Source organism: Citrus sinensis, chromosome 7 (assembly GCF_022201045.2).
Source record: "Citrus sinensis cultivar Valencia sweet orange chromosome 7, DVS_A1.0, whole genome shotgun sequence".
Taxonomy (NCBI): Eukaryota; Viridiplantae; Streptophyta; class Magnoliopsida; order Sapindales; family Rutaceae; genus Citrus; species Citrus sinensis.
The window spans coordinates 5,079,963-5,099,445 of NC_068562.1; the positions used below are offsets into that span (position 1 = coordinate 5,079,963).

The 19,483-nt window shown below is 37.7% G+C and overlaps 4 protein-coding genes across 4 annotated transcripts; 2 read left to right on the forward strand and 2 right to left on the reverse strand.

Annotated features, from left to right (window-relative positions):
- Positions 1–396: 396 nt before the first annotated feature.
- LOC102625208 (glycine-rich domain-containing protein 1) lies at positions 397–6,693 on the reverse strand. Its single transcript, XM_006466300.4, has 9 exons — positions 6,535–6,693; positions 6,045–6,224; positions 5,460–5,577; positions 5,122–5,376; positions 3,753–4,208; positions 2,597–3,135; positions 2,204–2,396; positions 1,449–1,604; positions 397–1,361 (listed from the first exon to the last, which is right to left on the reverse strand). The coding sequence occupies exons 2-9, from the start codon at positions 6,209–6,211 to the stop codon at positions 654–656; spliced, it is 2,592 nt and encodes an 863-aa protein (XP_006466363.2). The 5' UTR covers positions 6,212–6,224; positions 6,535–6,693; the 3' UTR covers positions 397–653.
- A 1,790-nt stretch (positions 6,694–8,483) lies between these two features.
- Positions 8,484–11,478, reverse strand: LOC102624928 (uncharacterized protein At4g37920). Its single transcript, XM_006466297.4, has 6 exons — positions 11,265–11,478; positions 10,903–11,189; positions 10,473–10,638; positions 9,866–10,110; positions 9,126–9,313; positions 8,484–9,028 (listed from the first exon to the last, which is right to left on the reverse strand). The coding sequence occupies exons 1-6, from the start codon at positions 11,476–11,478 to the stop codon at positions 8,812–8,814; spliced, it is 1,317 nt and encodes a 438-aa protein (XP_006466360.2). The 3' UTR covers positions 8,484–8,811.
- A 444-nt stretch (positions 11,479–11,922) lies between these two features.
- LOC102624643 (uncharacterized) lies at positions 11,923–13,035 on the forward strand. Its single transcript, XM_006466296.4, has one exon. It carries the CDS (start codon positions 11,923–11,925, stop codon positions 12,652–12,654), a length of 732 nt encoding a protein of 243 aa, XP_006466359.2. The 3' UTR covers positions 12,655–13,035.
- A 1,727-nt stretch (positions 13,036–14,762) lies between these two features.
- Positions 14,763–17,665, forward strand: LOC102611714 (ABC transporter G family member STR2). Its single transcript, XM_006466512.3, has 3 exons — positions 14,763–15,365; positions 15,504–16,267; positions 16,593–17,665. The coding sequence occupies exons 1-3, from the start codon at positions 14,898–14,900 to the stop codon at positions 17,572–17,574; spliced, it is 2,214 nt and encodes a 737-aa protein (XP_006466575.2). The 5' UTR covers positions 14,763–14,897; the 3' UTR covers positions 17,575–17,665.
- The last annotated feature ends 1,818 nt before the right edge of the window (positions 17,666–19,483 follow it).

Below are 19,483 nucleotides of genomic sequence, written 5' to 3' on the forward strand. Positions count from 1 at the left end.
TTTAACTATTACAAAACTTTTCTTCAAAAATATTAGACTTCATTAATAACGTGGACACCTACAAAATAAATCTTATCTCCTCTTTAAATGGTGACGGTAATCAGGTATCTCTCGATCGAAGACTTATATAAATCTTGAAGGAATTAGCTGGAGAGGAAAAAAGAAAAAAACAGAGGTAAATGGTTCTGCTACAGCTAAATATCTATCATTTTTATAGGTCCAAGTTCAAATGAGTACGATCAAAGATATGTCATTTACTGAATACGTCCATTCAAATCAGTTGGAAGTATGATCATTCAAGACAGGAATTCATTGAAGCAGAGAAGATATGTGAAGAGTAATATAAGTAACCAAGCTAAGGATTGGAAAAACACACAGCATAATCTTCACAGGAGATAGAAGAAAATAAAATAAAACATTTTCTGAATCATGCACGGCCAAGATTTCATCACAGGATGCCATACATTATTGATAAGTACTCAGGCCACTGGAAACGAAGTGCTTCCAGCATCCAACACGATATACAGAATACAAACTTCATATAACAGCAGATTCTTTTACTTAGCAAGATAGACACTATCCAAGTAGTAGCAGCAACCCTGTCAGGGCATAAGTCTGGAGAGTTTAGTCCAGTCTTCCAAGATGCTTAGAGATCAAGCAACTACAGTCTCATTCATGGAGACAGATGTTTCTTTTGACTGCTCCTCATTGCAAGCATTACCAACTTTGTATTCGGATGCAGATTTGGCAACAAGATTACCTCCACAGCCACCGCCGCAGCCACCACAGCCACCAGTCTTAACCGTGTTTCCACACCCTGCTCCACAACCACCAGAGCCACACCCACCAGTCTTAACCATGTTCCCACACCCTGCTCCACAACCACCAGAGCCACACCCCCCTCCACATTCACCACCACCACATCCACTGCTTTTCACCAGGGCTGCACACCCGCCACCACAACCACCACCACAACCGCCACCACATCCGCCACCACATCCCCCACATCCACCACCGTTCACCATGTTTCCACAACCTCCACCTCCCCCACCACACCCGCCGCATCCACTACTTTTCACACTTGCTACACGTCCACCACCACAACCACTGCCACATCCTCCACAGCCACCACTGTTCAACTCATTAGTCATGTTCTTGTTCAACTCTGGTTCATCTTCTACAGGAGGGATCATTTTGGTACATATGCCCTCCTCTCGTAACCCTTCAACACGATCAGATGCACTCTTCATCTCCTTCATAATTTCATCGTTAGCAGTGAAGCCATCATATCCTTCCTTCAAAGCATCTGAAAGTATAAAAGCTGATATGATTCCCAGTAACAGAAACCATTCTTCTTTTACCTACATTGTTTTAGACAGCAACACACATGCTGTAAGTGATGAATTCCCCTTTGCTTTGATAACATTTGGCAAATAGAACTATTGTACCTTGATGACTCCAGATTTCAAGTCAAGCAATGCAATTGCTTTTCCGTACGGATCTGCTGGTGAAAATTCAATGGCTGTCACAAAGTCTTCTTCAGATCTCTGCTTCTGACAATGTTTGTGTTCATAATCCAGCTTTCTGCCTGGAAAGAGGTTAATCTACTCCAAAGAAGATAAGCACAAAATCATAAAATTGATCAAAACTCAAACAAGCAGAAGATTTATGGGAATGGATGTATTAAAATGCAAGGAATAAACTGCAAGTATATTGCATTTGGGAAAAGCACCAAAACCTAGCCAGTCAAATTGAAATAATAAATAAACTAAAGTGATTTTCCACCAATATATTAGGAACTCAAACTATGGAAAGCATGATCCTGGTTGGTATGAATACAACCCCTTGAGTTCAATGAACGAACTTCTTATGAAATGTATTGCACTAGCTATCACATAAGTTGGCAAATTTAGAGCTCCGGGGTCCATGCAAGTAGTCCACAGCATGAGCGGGGTTGTATCAACGTTCTAGTTTGCAATAACTATGAACTTATTTATTAAATCAGCTCCACAGGACAGTCTTTGAAGATAAACTTAAAACAGTAAAGTGAATGGTGGAAATTCACTTTATAGTGCAAAATTTTACATTCTTCGGGCATATGGATGGGCAATTTTCAAATAAGAATGTACCGAAAATTCCAACAGGGCCCAGACAGATAAGACAATGGGGACTGAAGAGAAGCAAGAACATGATAGATACATACCATTCTATTGCCTAGGAGCTCAAAGAGATGACCTTCTTTACTGGATTTCTTCTTGAGACTCCAGCAGCAATCCATCACAGACCACCCAGTCTCAACCATTTCTGCCAAAGTAATTGTTTCACCTGATTCTGTAACACCAATAACTTGCTTCTTCAGAGTGCAGTTATCTCCTCCCTTTTCCTTCTTAGGGTCCCTGAAATGTAACCCAGGCCAGAAAGCAGTATAAGTGTTTCTGAATATTATACAAGATGCAAAATACCAATAACTGATACAGTTCGAAAGATGGATGGGAAGAGTAAATCATTTGGAAGAGAGATTCTCATAACTTGACAAAAAACAAGACCAAGAAAGAAGCATTTAACCCCTTTTTATTGCTTAATGATCTAATTGTACCTCATTTGAAGACTGATCACCTCAGACTGAGTTTCATCAATGACACGGGTCCAGCTCTTAGCAGGCTGAATCCTTCCAGGAAGGGGGAAAAAGCAAGAACCTTTTGATAAAGGCCGGGAACGAACCATGCGAAGTAAATGTGGTGCTAGGGTTGGAATGGTAAATGAGACAGCAATTCGGAGGCTGATCGGTTTTGAGCTCACATTGCCAGATCTGGGCACTAGGTCAAACCATTGTTCCACTGCAAGTTTAGATATTGGACTTATGAAGTTTTGAAGAGAGAGTGAAGCAGTACCCATTGTCTTTGATGCCCCTGTCATTGGTATTTTAGAAGTTGAATGTGATACAAGTTCAAACAACAGTTCTCCGGCGGCTTCACACTGAAAGGAAGCAACTTGTTTCATCCCAGATTTGGACAAAATAGTAAGTTTCTGTTTAGCATTAAAGAAGATATCAGGTTGTGATTTACTGAAGAAGACAAAAAGGTCTCCCTTGTGATCCTCAGGTAAGTTTTTAACAGCAACAATCTCCACAAAGACCTGAAAAGGGGAATGAAGAACATTAAAGAATAACCTTGGATAATGAGAGCTGCTGAAATAATATTGGTTCAGGCTGAAGATATCGTCATTCAGGGTGCAAATACAAACGCAGAACAAAGAAAATAAGCAGTCTATAGGCACATCAGATCATAGCACTTACCACAAAAAGAGTTGCATATTATCTATAGAGAAAGGCACAACTGAAATTTTAATTTAATTCTACCAAAGCGCTCGAGTTTTCATTGAACCAGAACTTTCCAAGTTCACAAATGACAAATATCTTCAGATTTGTTATGAACCTGGCCAGGTCTTATGACAATAGAACATCATTCCCAGCATATAGTTCTTTAAGAAGAACACTCTACAAGACCACTTCAATCCCCGTTGTTACTCTAATGAAGTCAACTTTTGAGGTGCAGGTTAAGAAATATACTCGATTATTTATTTATTTATTATTGGCAAATACTTGCTTAATCAGTAACATTTAAGCTCTTGCAAGCCACTTGATGATATATCAAAATACAAGAAAACAAGGAAGGAAAAGTGTAGAACATGCAGTTGAGATGTATATAAAGACAAACTTATTCAGGAGAGACAAAAGGTCAGCAGGAAATTACCTCCGCAATCTTCAAATCCAGAATATGAATAATTTTCTGGCACTCTTTTGATGAAACTACCTCCTTGCTGACAATATCAGATGAGAAGGGAATCGTAGTGAGTGGAGATGGTGCAGTCCCTCTATACATTGCTCCTGCTTTCGGATACCTTGAGCCAAAGGTCTCTTCCCACTGCTTGGTAGTCCCAGAAAATCCAGTGTCAAGCTTCTTTCCTTTAGTTCTGTCTTGGTCCATATCATCATGCTCCAATACCTTGCCAAGCGTTTTATTCATATCTTTACAGTAAGAATCAGGATGCAACTGATGCGTATGCCAGATAAGATCGATGTCATAAGTTGGGACACAAAAGCGTTTTATGGACCTCTCCCTGTTTTTCTTAATCAGGTGCAGAAATCCCTTATATCTGGCCACAGCTTCCTCAAGAAAGACATCATTGTTAAAATGGGATCTGGATACCTGATATGGAAAAGCAACAAGATAATTAACAAGAAAACAAATAAAGTGCCAAATACTAATTTGAAAAATAATATTTGTCAATCAAATTAGGTAGCGAGATAATTATAAGGACCAGTGGCACTCACTTTCAAAAGAAATTCATGGTCAGGGCCACAGCACCAATTAAACTGTTATGTACTTAAAAGTCCAAAAGGACACATTTACTAAGAACTACATATCATCCCTTTTAAATCAGACTAAAAAGAAATGAACTACATATCATGTCTTTTTTTATCAAAAAAAAAAAAAAAAGACTTGAAGTCAGATAGAAATAGTATGGAAAACCATAACAAACTCAAACACTCAATATAGTTTATGAAAATCATATTCTTTTGGTTGAAATTCAATGTCAAAATAAGAGTTTTTATAAAATGAGAATTCTTTTTACATTCAGAGGACTGGTGTATACCAAGCCTTCTATCTAAATCAAATAGTATTATTCATTAGAATCTTAAGATATCAAATCCCAATGAAGAGTAATATATCTTGACAGAGTTCCGAAACAAACAGAAACACTGACCATACTTCCAAAGATTGAATTTTTTTTGTAAGTGTATTGCCCAAGCGGTAAAAACATTTTCCCAATTTTGATAGAAAATTATTAGTAGCTGCCAAGGAACCAACTGAAGCCAGCTACAGGAGTGTGAAAAGAACTAAAGATGGCCATGACAGCTAGGAAGTCCCTTGCACCAGGCTCTAAATTGATACTGCTGCCTTTTTCAATAATTAGACTAGCAAAGCAATCAATTATTCATGTGATCTAAAACTAACTATGCAATGAAATAAAATTCCAGAGTGATTAATTAAGACATAACTACCAGAATAAACTCAACCATAGTGCCTAAAGGAAACACTATCTGTGTCCTCTCCAAACCTGATAAAAGAAGGGACTCTGTCTTTTAACAGCTGAAACCAGATCATATTTGGTGAACTTTTCAAGCCCAGAAAGTTCAGCTGAAAAATCCTCCGAAGAAATTTTTGCCAAGTCAAGTTCATAGGGTTCCTCTGGATATAGTCTATTCCAAATTTCTTCAGTTTCCTTTCTACAAGTTCCTTGAATGGAAGAGACAACATAAGAGTTGTCAAGGTTCTTCCCATAAAGTTCCTCACAATCAGATTTGTATTGTACCTAAATTAAAGAGGCAAGAAAGTCACTTAGCAACTTTAGATTCCCTAGCCAGCATACGTGTATGATTCAGCCAGAAAACTTACGGGGTTGAGCCTGTGACAGTGCCAAATCCATTCACAATCGAGAGGAACAACAAGGCACCCTTTGGAAATGTGGGACTCAGAATGTTTGGCAAGCAATGGGAGCCAACAAGCATTATACCTGAAATTAACATCAGTATATCAATAAAATGAAAAGTAAAGACCCTAAAGCTGTGTATAAATGGATACTTAAGAAGAAAATATCCATATATTCTAACCCCAGTTGTTATAACCTTCACCAGAAAAATACATCTGATAACGAACCAAATAATTTAAAGAGTATGAACTCCCGGAGTTGACATGGAGAGTTAAATCCAAAACCAAAAGTGAGTTAATTGGTATCAAAAGAAATAAAGGATACCATAACACAAAATGAATTCATGGTTGCGGCAGTCTTATCATCTAACAAAGGAAACCCAAAAAAACAAAAACCATTAGAAAAAGAAAAAGGGACCCTAAGCTGCCTGTGCTCAATATAAAGAAGGCCAGCAAATAAATATATACCAAAAAAAAAAAAAAAAAAACACAAGCTGGAAAGTTTAGACCTAGAAGAAAGTGGACAGAGTGATTGGAATGCTAAGTGGTTACCTATAAATTGCCCTTTGAAGGGTAGGGCCTTCGTAGAGCCAACGGTTTCTATCAACAGCAGCAAGAAACTGAAGCTGCTGTTTGGCTGCAGCCACAAGGTCATCTACGCTTATCTCAATCTCTTGCGCTTCAGCCCATTCAAACTCTTGTTCCTTCGCCATCTCCATTTCTCAGTTCTCGCTGAATAAACAATTCCAAATCACCTACATTCCCACTCATCTAAAATACTTCTAAACTACGTTTTATAAAATATCATGCAAACTTTGAAAACAATAATTAGAAAAGTCTACACGGCGAAAAGTCAAACGTTGAAAATGTAAAAATTCCTGCATTTTCTCGGCAAACAAACAAAGCAAATTCTAATTCATTATCTAACAGTAACTCAGCATCGTAACTGGTCTACGAAATTAACACAAACAGATTAAGACTACCAAATAATAGAAATTAAAATGATGTGTTGAAAAGGGAATCATAATTGTAATAACGTTACCAGAACAATGCCAACACTGTATCTGTAATTCTTTACGATCGATATGAATAGTTAAATATTATGTATGTGATGTGATGCGAGGTGACTGTTTGTTGTTGCTTTTCCTTTGAGCTTCGGGTCCGGTATTTATCGTTGATGTGGTCAGATGGCTGGTTTAAGGAAATGGCCGAATTGCCCTTCCTTAAGTCGTTGAAAGTACAAAAAGAGATAAATAATGAGCCATTGTTGTTGCCCAAAAGACCATCCTGCCCTTATTGGGCATTACTAACATGCTTTTTGTTTCCCTCGGGAAAAACCTGAAAAGGGCGGGGGAGGGGGGGAATTTTTATTTAAACAATTTATTATTATTATTATCATTATTTTTTTTTAAATTGCGGGTTTTATGCGTAAGTTGCTAACTTTCTATACTTATACCAAAATTACGTATAAGAAAAAAATTATGTCTTTTTCAGTTTTTAAAAATTTAACATAATTAAATTTAGAGGGGATCCCCTATCTTACATGCATGTAAGATACATGCCTCTCACGTGAATAGTATGTGGTGAGAGGCATTTATCTTACATGCATGTAAGATAGAGTTTGCCAATTTAGAGTGCGTTGTTTGAGACAATTACGTTGCCGCACCATAGCTGGTCCCCACTCTATTTTCTAAGGAATATTTTCTTAAAATAAAACAAAATGTAACTACCCCAAATGCATGCTTAGTAAGCAAGCCACTCATTGGTTTGAGTAGTAGACATTTCATTCCCGTGTGTGGTATAAATAAATTTTTTCAAAAATCTTTAGGATGGTTTGTAATAATATAAAAATTAATTTTCATATTTAAAGGAATTACACGTCAATGATATAATTAATTTTAAATGATTACGTAATCTTGATTGTTTTAATTTCACATGAGAAGAGTTGAGCGCGTTGCTTATTTATTTTCGTTGTTTGTTTGGCAGATGTCGATGGAAGAACGACAACACACGATTGACACTGACTCTATTTTTCATTTTTGCATCGAAGTTATGACATAGTCACAGAGAAGCGATGACGAACATTCATGGAAAATTCACTGCCGAATGGGCTTGTGTTTGTCTAACCTTGACAACACTTTCCTCTTGTCATTTATAAAATAATAACAAAAGAATTTATGTTCACCAACAGCAATAAAATCTTTTTCAAATTAATATTTGGAGAATAAATTAGTCCCTCGATAATTTATGTATAATTACGTATGACTAATTATCTTGATCAAAATAAATCTAAGCTCATGCTACGAAGCTCAGTAATTTTGAGAAATAATCAAATAACCAAGTCTAGAATATATCTCAAAGATTTTTTGGTTTTAAAATGTAGAACCCCAAAATATCAAACTTTATCATGTCGTACAAATTTGAAATTTCGTGACAAAAGCCAACAGATTCCCCAGCAAACCAAGTTGGTGATGCGTTTCCGTTTCGGTTTGGCTACCAAATACCACCAATACCGTCATCATCCACCATTAGCATTTTTTTTTTTTCCAATGTTTATAATAAGACAATTAAGCAAGGAAGGGCAATCTCTATCTTACATGCATGTAAGATACATTCCCCTCACATGAATAGTGTACGTATGGGACCCACACACTATTCATGTGAGAGGAGTGTATCTTACATGCATGTAAGATAGAGGGACCCGCAAGGAAGGGATATAATGCGTGGGACCCGTCACGCTACTCATGCTATACTTTGTTCGTTCTCTCCCGTCACTTTTGCGTGTACGAAACAGTTAGACAACTGTGCACTGCCACTGCTAGTAGTACAACCAGAGAGTGAAGTACGATTGAGTCGAGCAAATGTCAGTACCAAAATTGCGCACCATCTCAACACGTGTGGTGCGTGAGAACTGCGGCTGTATATATGATGGGCTAGCCTAAACTTTGTGTACAAACAATTGTCTTTGGGCTGAAAAGAAAATTGGGCCGCTAGCTTAATGGTCTTTCCGTTGTCACTGTGCATCGCGCAATGCATTTCATTCGAAAATGCTTTAATACACCCATTCTGGAAGCCGTGAAAGAACGCACAAGTTTCCGGTCATCAAATAAACAATCCTAAAACTTTCCATACGAGACAATGACATCAAAATTCTCCTCTCTTAAGCTCCTCCAAGCAATTTCCCAAAAAACCAAAGATGGTTCCTATGTGTGGGCTATCAAACCCAAACTTCATCGTCACACTAAAATTTCCATCTATTCCAGCCTACAGAAGCTTGACAGCCAACATTAGGAGAATTGGTAAAAACTGCAGAGTCACTTCATAATTCCATTGATTCAGTGTCCTCTTTTGTTTGCATGGTCTGAAACGTGGCTTGCCCCAAATATTCCTCTTCAATAGTTTCCTTGAGGATGAGTAGCCTTTGTATAACCACAGGTTGAGTCATCTGCTTCGCTTCCCTCATGTCAGTCTCCTCCTTATTCAGGTGGTATGCGTCGAGCATTATTGTAATCCACTTGTGCAGTTCTTTAGGAGTCCTGCTCAAAAAAGAAAAAAAAAAGGAAAAGAAAAGAAAATGTTATTATACAACCAAATAAAGAGTGCCAAGATTTTGGTAGCAAGAATCCATCTTACGTGTATAGGGCCTTGGGGTTTTTGGATTCATGTTCACTGCCTGGAGAGAAAGCTGTTGCCAATGCCGAGAATCGTTCTTCGGGATCTATGATGTTTAGTAAGTATTTAAGTAGCTTTATTTCTTTCGGGGCAATGCCCCTAAGACTGCTCTTTGTGGCTTTATATAGACAATACATTATGTCTTTGACCTGCACTCACAAGTCCAAGGAGAAAGGATCAGAGAATGGGCAAATTTAGCAAAGAAAAATAATGATCATGAAGGCGCAGAAAAATAATGCAATACAGGAAATTACAAAACAAAAGCTTAATCTATGGATAACGCTCTCAAGAGGGAGATTGGTTTTAATGTCACTAATGACGAAAATCAAGCACCTAGACCACTAGACACATGCTTTCTCCTTGATGAAATTTCTAAGTGTATAATGCAATGAGAAGCTTCTGAATTCTTGTTGATTGTGAAACACTACAGTGGCAGACATCATAATTTGATACGTGACACCTGTTATTCTCCATAAATACCACCATCAAGGAATGTAATATAACGCTCAAATGAGAAAATGAATTTAAATTAAGAAAAAAGGATGAAAATAGAGAAATTCAGCTACCAAACAAGATGTTGAACTCTCTAATTGAACCTACTCCCCCGCCAGGGCTTCTTGTGATACAAAAGCAGGTCGAACTTAAAAGGCAACACCTATATGCATCAGTGAAATATCACTAAATCAAGTCCGACTTCAAACCTCATTTTTCATAGTCTGTGATGCTTTCGCGGAAGCCCACGCACCGTTTATCAGTAAAATCAATGAAGAGTCAAGTTCCTTGGCCTTGGCGAGGCTTTTGATTTTTTCACATGCCACATCCACTGAAGGAGAATTGAGTATATCATCAAATTTGGCCTGGGCAGAATCTAGAGTCTCCACATGCTCCAGCGTCTTATCATAAGCACTAACTGCAGACAAGCATCTAGTCGCCAGTCTAGCCACGGCTGTTCAATCCAATGAAAACACAGAGATTAACCTTTTTTGCAAGAAATCCTAAAAAATTCGAAGTGTAAAATGTAATTTCCACTAAAAATATGTGTTAACTTTCAGCTTGGCACCTATAAAGCTCACTTAAATTCCTGGTTTTTTAGGCACTGACGCTGATCTATGTTTTCATACTTATTTTCAAGATGGATTGCAAGTTAATAGTTATATTAGGCTATTAGCAGCAATCTAGATGAGGGTTCTAACTATGGCATAAGGATAAGGAAAAGTCAAGCGAAAGGAGGGACTCTCATAAAGCATACATCCATCACAACCATTAAACTAATCCAAATATAAATATCACAAATGCTCAAACAGTTACCATCACAGTCCTCCAGACTGTCATGTGTTTCTGAAACGAGAGAGAGGTAGCGGAAAAACTCCCCAGTGAAGTCTTTGCGTCGCCTTGCAACTACTGCATTTATATCAGTTGGGCTGTCTTGTATCTCCTTAAGAAGTTCATAGTGGCTTTCCATTTCATCATCAATCTGCAATTCTAAGTCCTGATTACAAAAACTGGAAGAAGATCTAAACCCAGAAGATTCACTAGTAGAACCGCCATTTGGGCAATGAGAAATGGTAGGTAGCTAAGGAAATGACTTTTCAAATCAAAGTCCTACTCTATTGAATCCCATGTAATAGTTTGATTTAGTTAGAGGAGTTCTGCAATTCTCAAATGGAGAAGTTACACAAAGGCAAAATATTTTCTGCAACCAATAAGAACACAAGAGGCAATAAAGACGTCATTATACCTTCTTCACTTTGCGAGCCAGTGAAATTAATTTCTCCTTCATGGTAGGCTCACTCTCCTCATCTGCTCGTGTTCGACAGCGATTATAGAAGCTTTCCCGATACTTATTCCAATCCTCCCTAAAAACCAAATACTTTCTCCATTGCTTAACTCTAGGCTTCTCATTCAAGAACACATCAATAATCTTGTCGCAAAATTGAGTTAAAGTGTAACCCTCAGCAACTTCCTTCTCCGATTGGTCCTCTTCCATCTCAGCGTTAGCTGTGACTACTCCACATACTTGCCTACCTGCAAGAACATTTTTCTTTTTCTTTAGTAGAGAGCCTTATAAATAAAAATTGGTCTTGTTTTGCGTGAACTTACTGGTTCTGTGGCTAGAGCTCAGGGTGTTTGTTTTGAAACTGTGACTGGCTTCTGTTATTTTGAGCTGCTTAGTAGAGGAAATGGATATGAGAGGAGTTTTGACCGATGTTAAAGATGATTTTTCAAGAGCGGATTTGGGTGTAGAAATTGCTAGCTCGAAGCTTAAGAGATTACTCATGGTTCTGCTTCGGATTGGAAGCAAACAGAGGAGCATCGGTAGGTGTTATGATGCCTAAACACTCTGCCAAGTGCCAACTCTTATAAAATTGGATAAAACGATTTATTCAAAAACGGATGCAAACGACGTCGTTCGGGTCATTACTATTATTTCTGAAAATTATTTCTTTTCTGCTATTTGAAAGGGCAGTGCCACGTTTAATAGAAGAGAGATCCACCGCGACTGCCGACAGCGCCTCCACAGTCCGTCCTCTCCCATGGCTGTAAGCCTGTAAGAGAGGAGGAATGCTTATGGGTCTACTTCGCGAAAGAAAAATCAGAATCAGGTTCCTTCTTTTCCCTTTGATAAATAAATTTCTCTTCTTATTTGACAACTTGTATTTTAAAAATTAGAACGAAAGGCTGATGTTATTGATGCCCTCGTGGCCGTGGTTGTAGAAACAAAGTAAATTGGGTAAGAGAGAGTGAGCACTGAGCATATATGGAGTCGAGAAACAGAGAAAAGAAGCGTAAACGAAGAGAGATACTTGAAAAGAAGAAGGCTATTGATGAGTCGCTAAAAGCAGCTTCTGCTCACAAGGATCATCTTACCGCCTTCCCTTCCTTTCGCCAATATGAAAGGAATGGCCTTTCTGTACATTTAGAATCTGGGTGTGGTGATAAGCTTTCCTCTGCTGAGAAGCAGTACATTCTAAACCTCCTTAAGGCCAATATGGAAGGGCCATATGGGTCTGAGTGGCCTGCCGAAGAGAAGGTGAAGCGCAGAGAAATGGTTGCTTCTGAAGCACGCTACATATTTGCACGTGAGCTTGATGCTCCAAGTGCAAGTGCCAGTGAGATGTCAAAGACTAATTTTGCTGAAAGCAAGGGATCCATTGTTGGATTTGTGCATTTTCGTTTTTGTTTGGAGGAAGATGTACCAGTTCTTTATGTTTATGAACTTCAGCTTGAGTCTCGTGTTCAGGGAAAGGGATTGGGGAAATTCTTGATGCAACTGATTGAGCTAATTGCCCGTAAGAACCGCATGGGTGCTGTGGTGCTAACAGTTCAAAAGGCAAACTTGTTAGCAATGAATTTTTATTTAAGTAAGCTGAGATATGTAGTATCAAGTATATCACCATCAAGAGTTGATCCATTTACTGGAGTTGAGAAGAGTTATGAAATTCTTTGCAAAGTATTTGATAACAAATCTAAAGCTTTGTTGCAAGAATGAGGATGACCAGAGAGAGGAGTTTGAGCCTGGTTTTGAAACTATTCATGATATTTGATATGATGAATTTAGGGCAAATTGCAAAGCAAACTAGCTTCAACAAAACATCATTGCCACTTGCCAGGTCTAGAGGAGGTACTGTGGCAATTAGTTGTTCTTCCTTGATATGGTCCTTTGCCACAATGTCATTTTACGTGTCCATTTTCTCGCCAAGACTGGATGTAGCTCTTGAATGTTTTTTTAGCAGGATTGCTAATTGCTAAAACTAGCGAAAAATGTTGTTCTAGAGTGGAAATTAGTTGCTGAATACAAGAATTGTGTCAAGTTACTGGTTTCAAGAATTGTGTTACACCGCGTTTTTAATTGCAAAAATCGTTTTATACATGATAACTTAGTAAGTTTGTTTCTTTCTTTACAATAATTGATGTCTTGACATTATTGTTTTTGTTCTGATCTTAGTTTTACTTTAGTACATCTATTATATGGGAGCTATTTATAAAGCAATCTTGAGCTAATGCATTGACATATTCTATTAGTAGATATTCTTTAATACTATTCAAATTGGGGAATTAATATAGTGTCTATTTGGATGCTTTATGATTCTGTTTGCTGCTTGAAGACTTCAAAGCATTTATTCTCATTGGATATGGCGGTGGTTGGGCTCTTTATTTTACATTTTCATTCCCTCTCAGGTCAATAACTGGTTTTCAGAGATTCATTGTTGATAAAACTGTTAAAATTTTAGCATTAGAACATCCAGATTGTCTCAGTTCTTCATGTGCTGTATTCTTTTTCAAAAACCAGGAACAAACTTGGATTAGATATGTCCTGACTCTAAATTGCAACTATTCTAACATCAAAGATATGTCCTGGTCATCTTTTTCCTCAAAAAATAACATTCTGATCATGATTGATTCATGTCCCTAAGGTTGGGTATTGCTCCTTTCTGCAAACATGATTTATATTGCTGTTAGTCCATTGACAAAAGCTACTTCAGGTGGTTTGTTCAAACTTGGAAGATAATCTAGGCCTCGCTGCATGCCATATTCTATTTAGGGATATTGCTGGGAACTTGGGACATTAATGACTCCGGTGGTCTAAAGTCTACTCTGCCCTCGCTATTCTCACCGGTTTAAATTCAATTGACTTTTGGTTATCTAGTTGCTACACTCTATGTATTTAAGTCTGCCATGGATGTTGTATAATAAATGGTTGAATTGCTTGAAAATAATCTCTTCTAGTCGTTTTGATACTCTGGCTAATTTAGAACTGCAGCTTCAGTCTCTTGGAGGAACGATCCTTCAGGCCAGGGTAGTCTAAAGGTATGTGTAATTAATAACTGGGGATAGTTTTGGCAGCACGCAATCCAGTGTTGGACAAGAGCTTCTTGGAAATGCAGCCTTGAATTTAGAGACAGGGAATTCTAAAGCATGTCCGAACCTGGCTGTTACGCAAAAGTTTCTCTGTTACGAAAAAAGTTATGACAGACGGACATGAAGCTTGTCCTTTAATCGGGAGAAAGATACATCGATAGTAACATTTTTGTTTCCTCATGCCACAGAAATACCATATTACACACTTCAATCACCAAAATGTCAAAAGAAATTAAAATTAGAAATTCCTCAGTTTTGGAGCTAATTATCCCTCAGAAGTGACTTACAATGAAACAATCTCTTTGCTCCAATACATATGTCAGCCACGGGCTTGCATGAACTTGATCTGCATGCAAACACATATGGCACATCAAAAAGAAATATATATATATATATATATTATAGGTGCGGACGTCCGTATTTTTTTTAATGCGTACACATTTTTAAACCGTGCGGTTTTAAAAAGTTAAAAATTAACTCTCTTAAATTCTACAATTTTAAAAGTGTGTCCGCATAAAAAATAAACGAGGGCATTCGCATGAATATATCTATTTATAGAGAGAGAGAGAGGGGCAGGCACATCGATGCTAGATCACTACAGCCAAAATAAAAGGATGAAGAATACAAGAATCGTTTCTTTCTTTTCGATCCAAACAACCTATAAACGGATTCCTCAATGAAGACAACTACACCACAAAAACTTTGGAAGTGCCTCCTCAATCTGCCCCACCAGCTGTTCAACTCCTTCTCTCACACCCCTCTTTTATATAATTCACAGTCTTCTCTGAACTCGAGTTTAGGAGACCAGAAAAGGAAAAATATATAAAACCTTAGTCTCCAATAAGTTTATCCTTTTATAAGAAAGTAAAAATCATGGATCGGAAAGATATGTTGATTGAAATGCCTGGGAAGCCAGTGGATTTCACTGGGGGACTAGGGTTTTCTAACTTAACATACACGGTGACAAAGAAGAAGAAGATTGAAGGGACATGGCTAAAAGAAGAAGTGGACTTATTGAACAAGATTACAGGTGATGCTCCGAAGGGCTGCATCACCGCTGTCATGGGGCCTAGTGGCGCAGGAAAATCTACACTATTGGATGGTTTAGCGGGGCGCATAGCGAGTGGGAGTCTCAAGGGCAAAGTGACTTTGGATGGGAAGGAGACCAGCCCCAGCTTAATAAAAAGGACTTCGGCATATATCATGCAAGAAGACAGACTGTTTCCAATGCTTACCGTTTTTGAGACTCTGATGTTCGCCGCTGATTTTCGTTTGGGTCCTATTTCTTGGTCTGATAAAAAGCAGCGTGTGGAGAATCTCATCGACCAGCTTGGTTTGACGGTATGCTTATGCTAGCAGTTTGTTTCATAGTATTAATAATATATGGGCAGGTTTATAGATAATAAATATCATTGTTAATTTATTTCATAAAGCCATAAGATAGTTCAGATCATTATTTTTATATATGTTTATTTGTAGACAACTCGGAACACGCACATAGGCGATGAAGGTACAAGAGGAGTGTCCGGGGGCGAGCGTCGGAGAGTTTCAATAGGAGTGGACATAATCCACGGACCACCTTTGCTGTTCCTGGACGAGCCTACTTCAGGCCTAGACTCGACCAGCGCATACAGCGTTATTGAAAAGGTGCACAACATTGCTCGCTCTGGCAGCACAGTGATTCTCACAATCCATCAGCCCTCATCGAGAATCCAGCTGCTGCTCGATCATCTCATCATTCTAGCTCGCGGGCAACTCATGTTTCAAGGACCACCGAAGGAGGTGACTCTCCATGTAAACAGATTGGGACGAAAAGTCCCCAAAGGAGAAAACTCGATAGAGTATCTGATTGATGTGATACAAGAATATGATCAGTCCGAGTTTGGTGTTGAGGTAATGGCTGAATTTGCAAGAACGGGATTGAGACCACCACCGTTATCTAATGATGAGGGAAATTCAGCAGTGCTTTCAACAGTTCCGGCATCACCAATCACACCAGCTCGCCGGTTTCGGAACCAGATGGAAACGAGTGTTAGTGTTGGAGGAGGAACGAATATTGGAAAGCGTCTTCCGTTGCATGCAAGTATAATTGCTGCATCAAAAGAGTTTGACCATAGTGTTAGAAGCCCTTATAATAATTCACCAAGGTCCCCATGGAGTGCTAGCCATAGCGGAATTGTGCAAACACTGCGCTTTACGCCATCTACCCAACGCAATGATAAGAAATTGCACAACCCAATGAGGTAATTAATTAACTCTATCTAATGTTCTTACATCAATTTGTAAATCATTTAATCATATTTATTGAATTCATCAATTATCCTATAGTCAATGGACAATGTTAGAGGAAAAACTTTACGTTGACCATATTAAAAAAATATGTATATATTATCGAACTTTATATTTTGCTTGACGGTAAATCATAACAGCATAGAATCTAAATCTTTAGTAAAATTAAAAAATAAAAATAAAAATCTAATCATTTTTCTCGTTCTCAAACATTTTAACTTTTTTTGAGAAATACTGTTCTTATTTTGTATTAATTAATCATGTTATTTGAATTTGCAGTTCATCCCCAGGCTATTATGCATACTCGAGCGACATTCTCCCTGGAACCCCAACACCTGGCAGCAGTGACTACACAGTGAATGAAAATGATTACTTAACCCCAGGAGTTGCAAGAAGCACCGCAGCTGAACATCTTGGCCCAAAATTTGCAAATTCATTCCTGTCAGAGACATGGATTCTGATGCGCCGCAACTTCAAGAACATCCGCCGCACCCCAGAGCTGTTCCTCTCAAGACTCCTGGTCCTGACCGTCATGGGCTTCATGATGGCCACCATGTTCGCGAACCCCAAAAATGACTCGCAAGGAATCACAAATCGCCTCTGCTTCTTCGTCTTCACTGTCTGCATTTTCTTCTTCTCTTCCAACGACGCTGTCCCTGCTTTCATCCAAGAACGCTTCATTTTCATCCGCGAAACTTCCCACAACGCATATAGAGCCTCTTCTTACACCATTGCCGGCCTTATCACTTATCTTCCATTTCTTTTGTTGCAATCCGCTGTCTATGCCGGCATTGTTTGGAAAGCCTTAGGACTGCGCAAGTCCTTCTTGTATTTCTTGGTGGTTCTATACGTTTCGCTTCTTTCCACCAACTCATTTGTGGTGTTTGTGAGCTCAGTGGTGCCCAATTACATTATTGGTTACGCGGCAGTCATTGCATTCACCGCATTGTTCTTCTTGTTTTGCGGCTTCTTCGTGACCAGCAACGATATCCCATCTTACTGGGGCTGGATGAACAAGATTTCGACAATTACATATCCATTCGAAGGATTGTTGATGAACCAATTTCAGACTAATGAGCCATTTGCCACCGACCGATCTGGAAATATTGTGACAGGATTCGACATATTAGACGCACTTCACATCAAAACCGCGGGATGGGGAAAATGGGAAAAAGTTTTCATTCTCCTGGGATGGGCAGTTTTCTATAGGATTTTGTTTTACATAATCCTTCGTTTCTTTTCTAAGAACCAAAGGTCATGAGAAATATTTGTTAATCACTTGCAGGGTGAAAATGGGACCTTACATAATTTTTGCCCATGTTACAAATTTGTTATTTGTCCAAATCATTATATATGCTCATAGATGAATATGAAATAGTAATAAATTAATTAATGTAGTTTTATTTCTTAAATTAAGGTAAATACTGCTGCTTAGTTCTGGTGCCTTGACTCTGTAAACCGATGAAGAAGTGAATATGTATTAAAAATGCGTGCTAAAATTTTTTGGCTATCTATTAACAAGGGACAGCCTTTAGTGCTATAGAATATGCCAATCATCATCCATTGGAAACATCGATTGGTTTTGCTGGAAACAGGAAGCCAATTATTTTCCTTTTACTAATTGTATGAGAATCTTTTTACTAAATTAACAATTATATACAACAATGCATTGAATATATATCAAATAAAAGTCAATATAAATCAGGCTTTAGTTTGATTTGGACAAATAAATACATGTCCTAGGCGGCTATATCCAATGATAGTTCTCTTTTTTTATATCTAAATTAAGCGAAATCTCTACAAAAAATATTCAGCTTTTTAGCTTCATCTGATTAGATATGATTTAAAAAAGAATCTGGCTAATTAATGTTAAATAGCATCAGCTGTAGTTGTTGGGCAATATTCATTCTACAAGTGCTCTTCACCTAATTTATGACACGATCGAAGCAGGCAAGGGTATTAAGGGTATTATAAGTAAACTTAACCAAGTGATGACCTTTTAATTCTCTTACGAAGATTGCACTGGCATATATGGATACTCTTCCTTAATTTTTGAATTATGATTAGTGGAAGGTATTTTTAGAGAACAATAATGTTAGGAATCTCAATATTTGAATCCTCAATGCCATGTGTTATTTTTTTATTAGACAATATATTTTATAACATGTAAATTACCTAACCACTATCCAATGAAGGGATGCTACATTTGTTGTGACTCAAATTAGGACTTAAATATTGAATATTAGCATTACTATTTAAAGAATTGACAACTGATTCCAATGAAGTGAATTTCCTTGATGATGACTAAAGATCGATTATTGTTCATATAATTGATATTTGGTCATAATCAATCATCTATACAATTGCTTCATCTTTGCACCCTTTAAGTCTTGGATATAAAATGATATTACATATTCATATATATAGGTGATTAAACAGCATAAATATACTAATCACCAATAACAAACTTATTCATTCTAGACAATTAAACTCATATTAGAAGACTAGAAGAATATTTCTGGTCTATTACATTTCTCTTCTTAACAAGTTGGTCTGAGCATATCTTTAATTGATTATAATTAGAGCCCCTTCAAGAACGGATCCAATATTACCTTAATTCTGTTAACTAACAATATTATGCTGTTTGCATCCCACCAAAAAAAACACACACAATATTAGGCTGTTTATTGACGAATCTTCAAACTATAAACGCCTGAGTTTATCAAGACCAAATATAGCAGAAAAAATATTTTGATCTACTCTTAAATTAAGAGAAATTTTACTCCTATACTTAACATGAGGAGACTTAAAACAATGATTACTTACCTTGCGATTCCATAATAATAATAATAATAATTAATAAAGTGAGGTGTGAAGTCAAATTGAACTTCTCAAAACCTATTTACACGCTTCTAAAGTCAGCAATCAGAAAGACCAAGTAAATGAAATCGCTAACAATTTAAAAATAATAATCAGTCAGTATGTATCAGCAACTGAAACGCAGACTGTTAATTAATTACATGAATTTACGAAGCTTTGTAATGACCGGATTTTGGTTTGCCTGTTTGCTACGAACCTTCGAGCAGGTAACTAGAACAACTGTTGGCATGACCAAGTAAAGACTAAAGAGACACTAAATGTCAGAAACATCTCATTCTTCCCATCTGGAA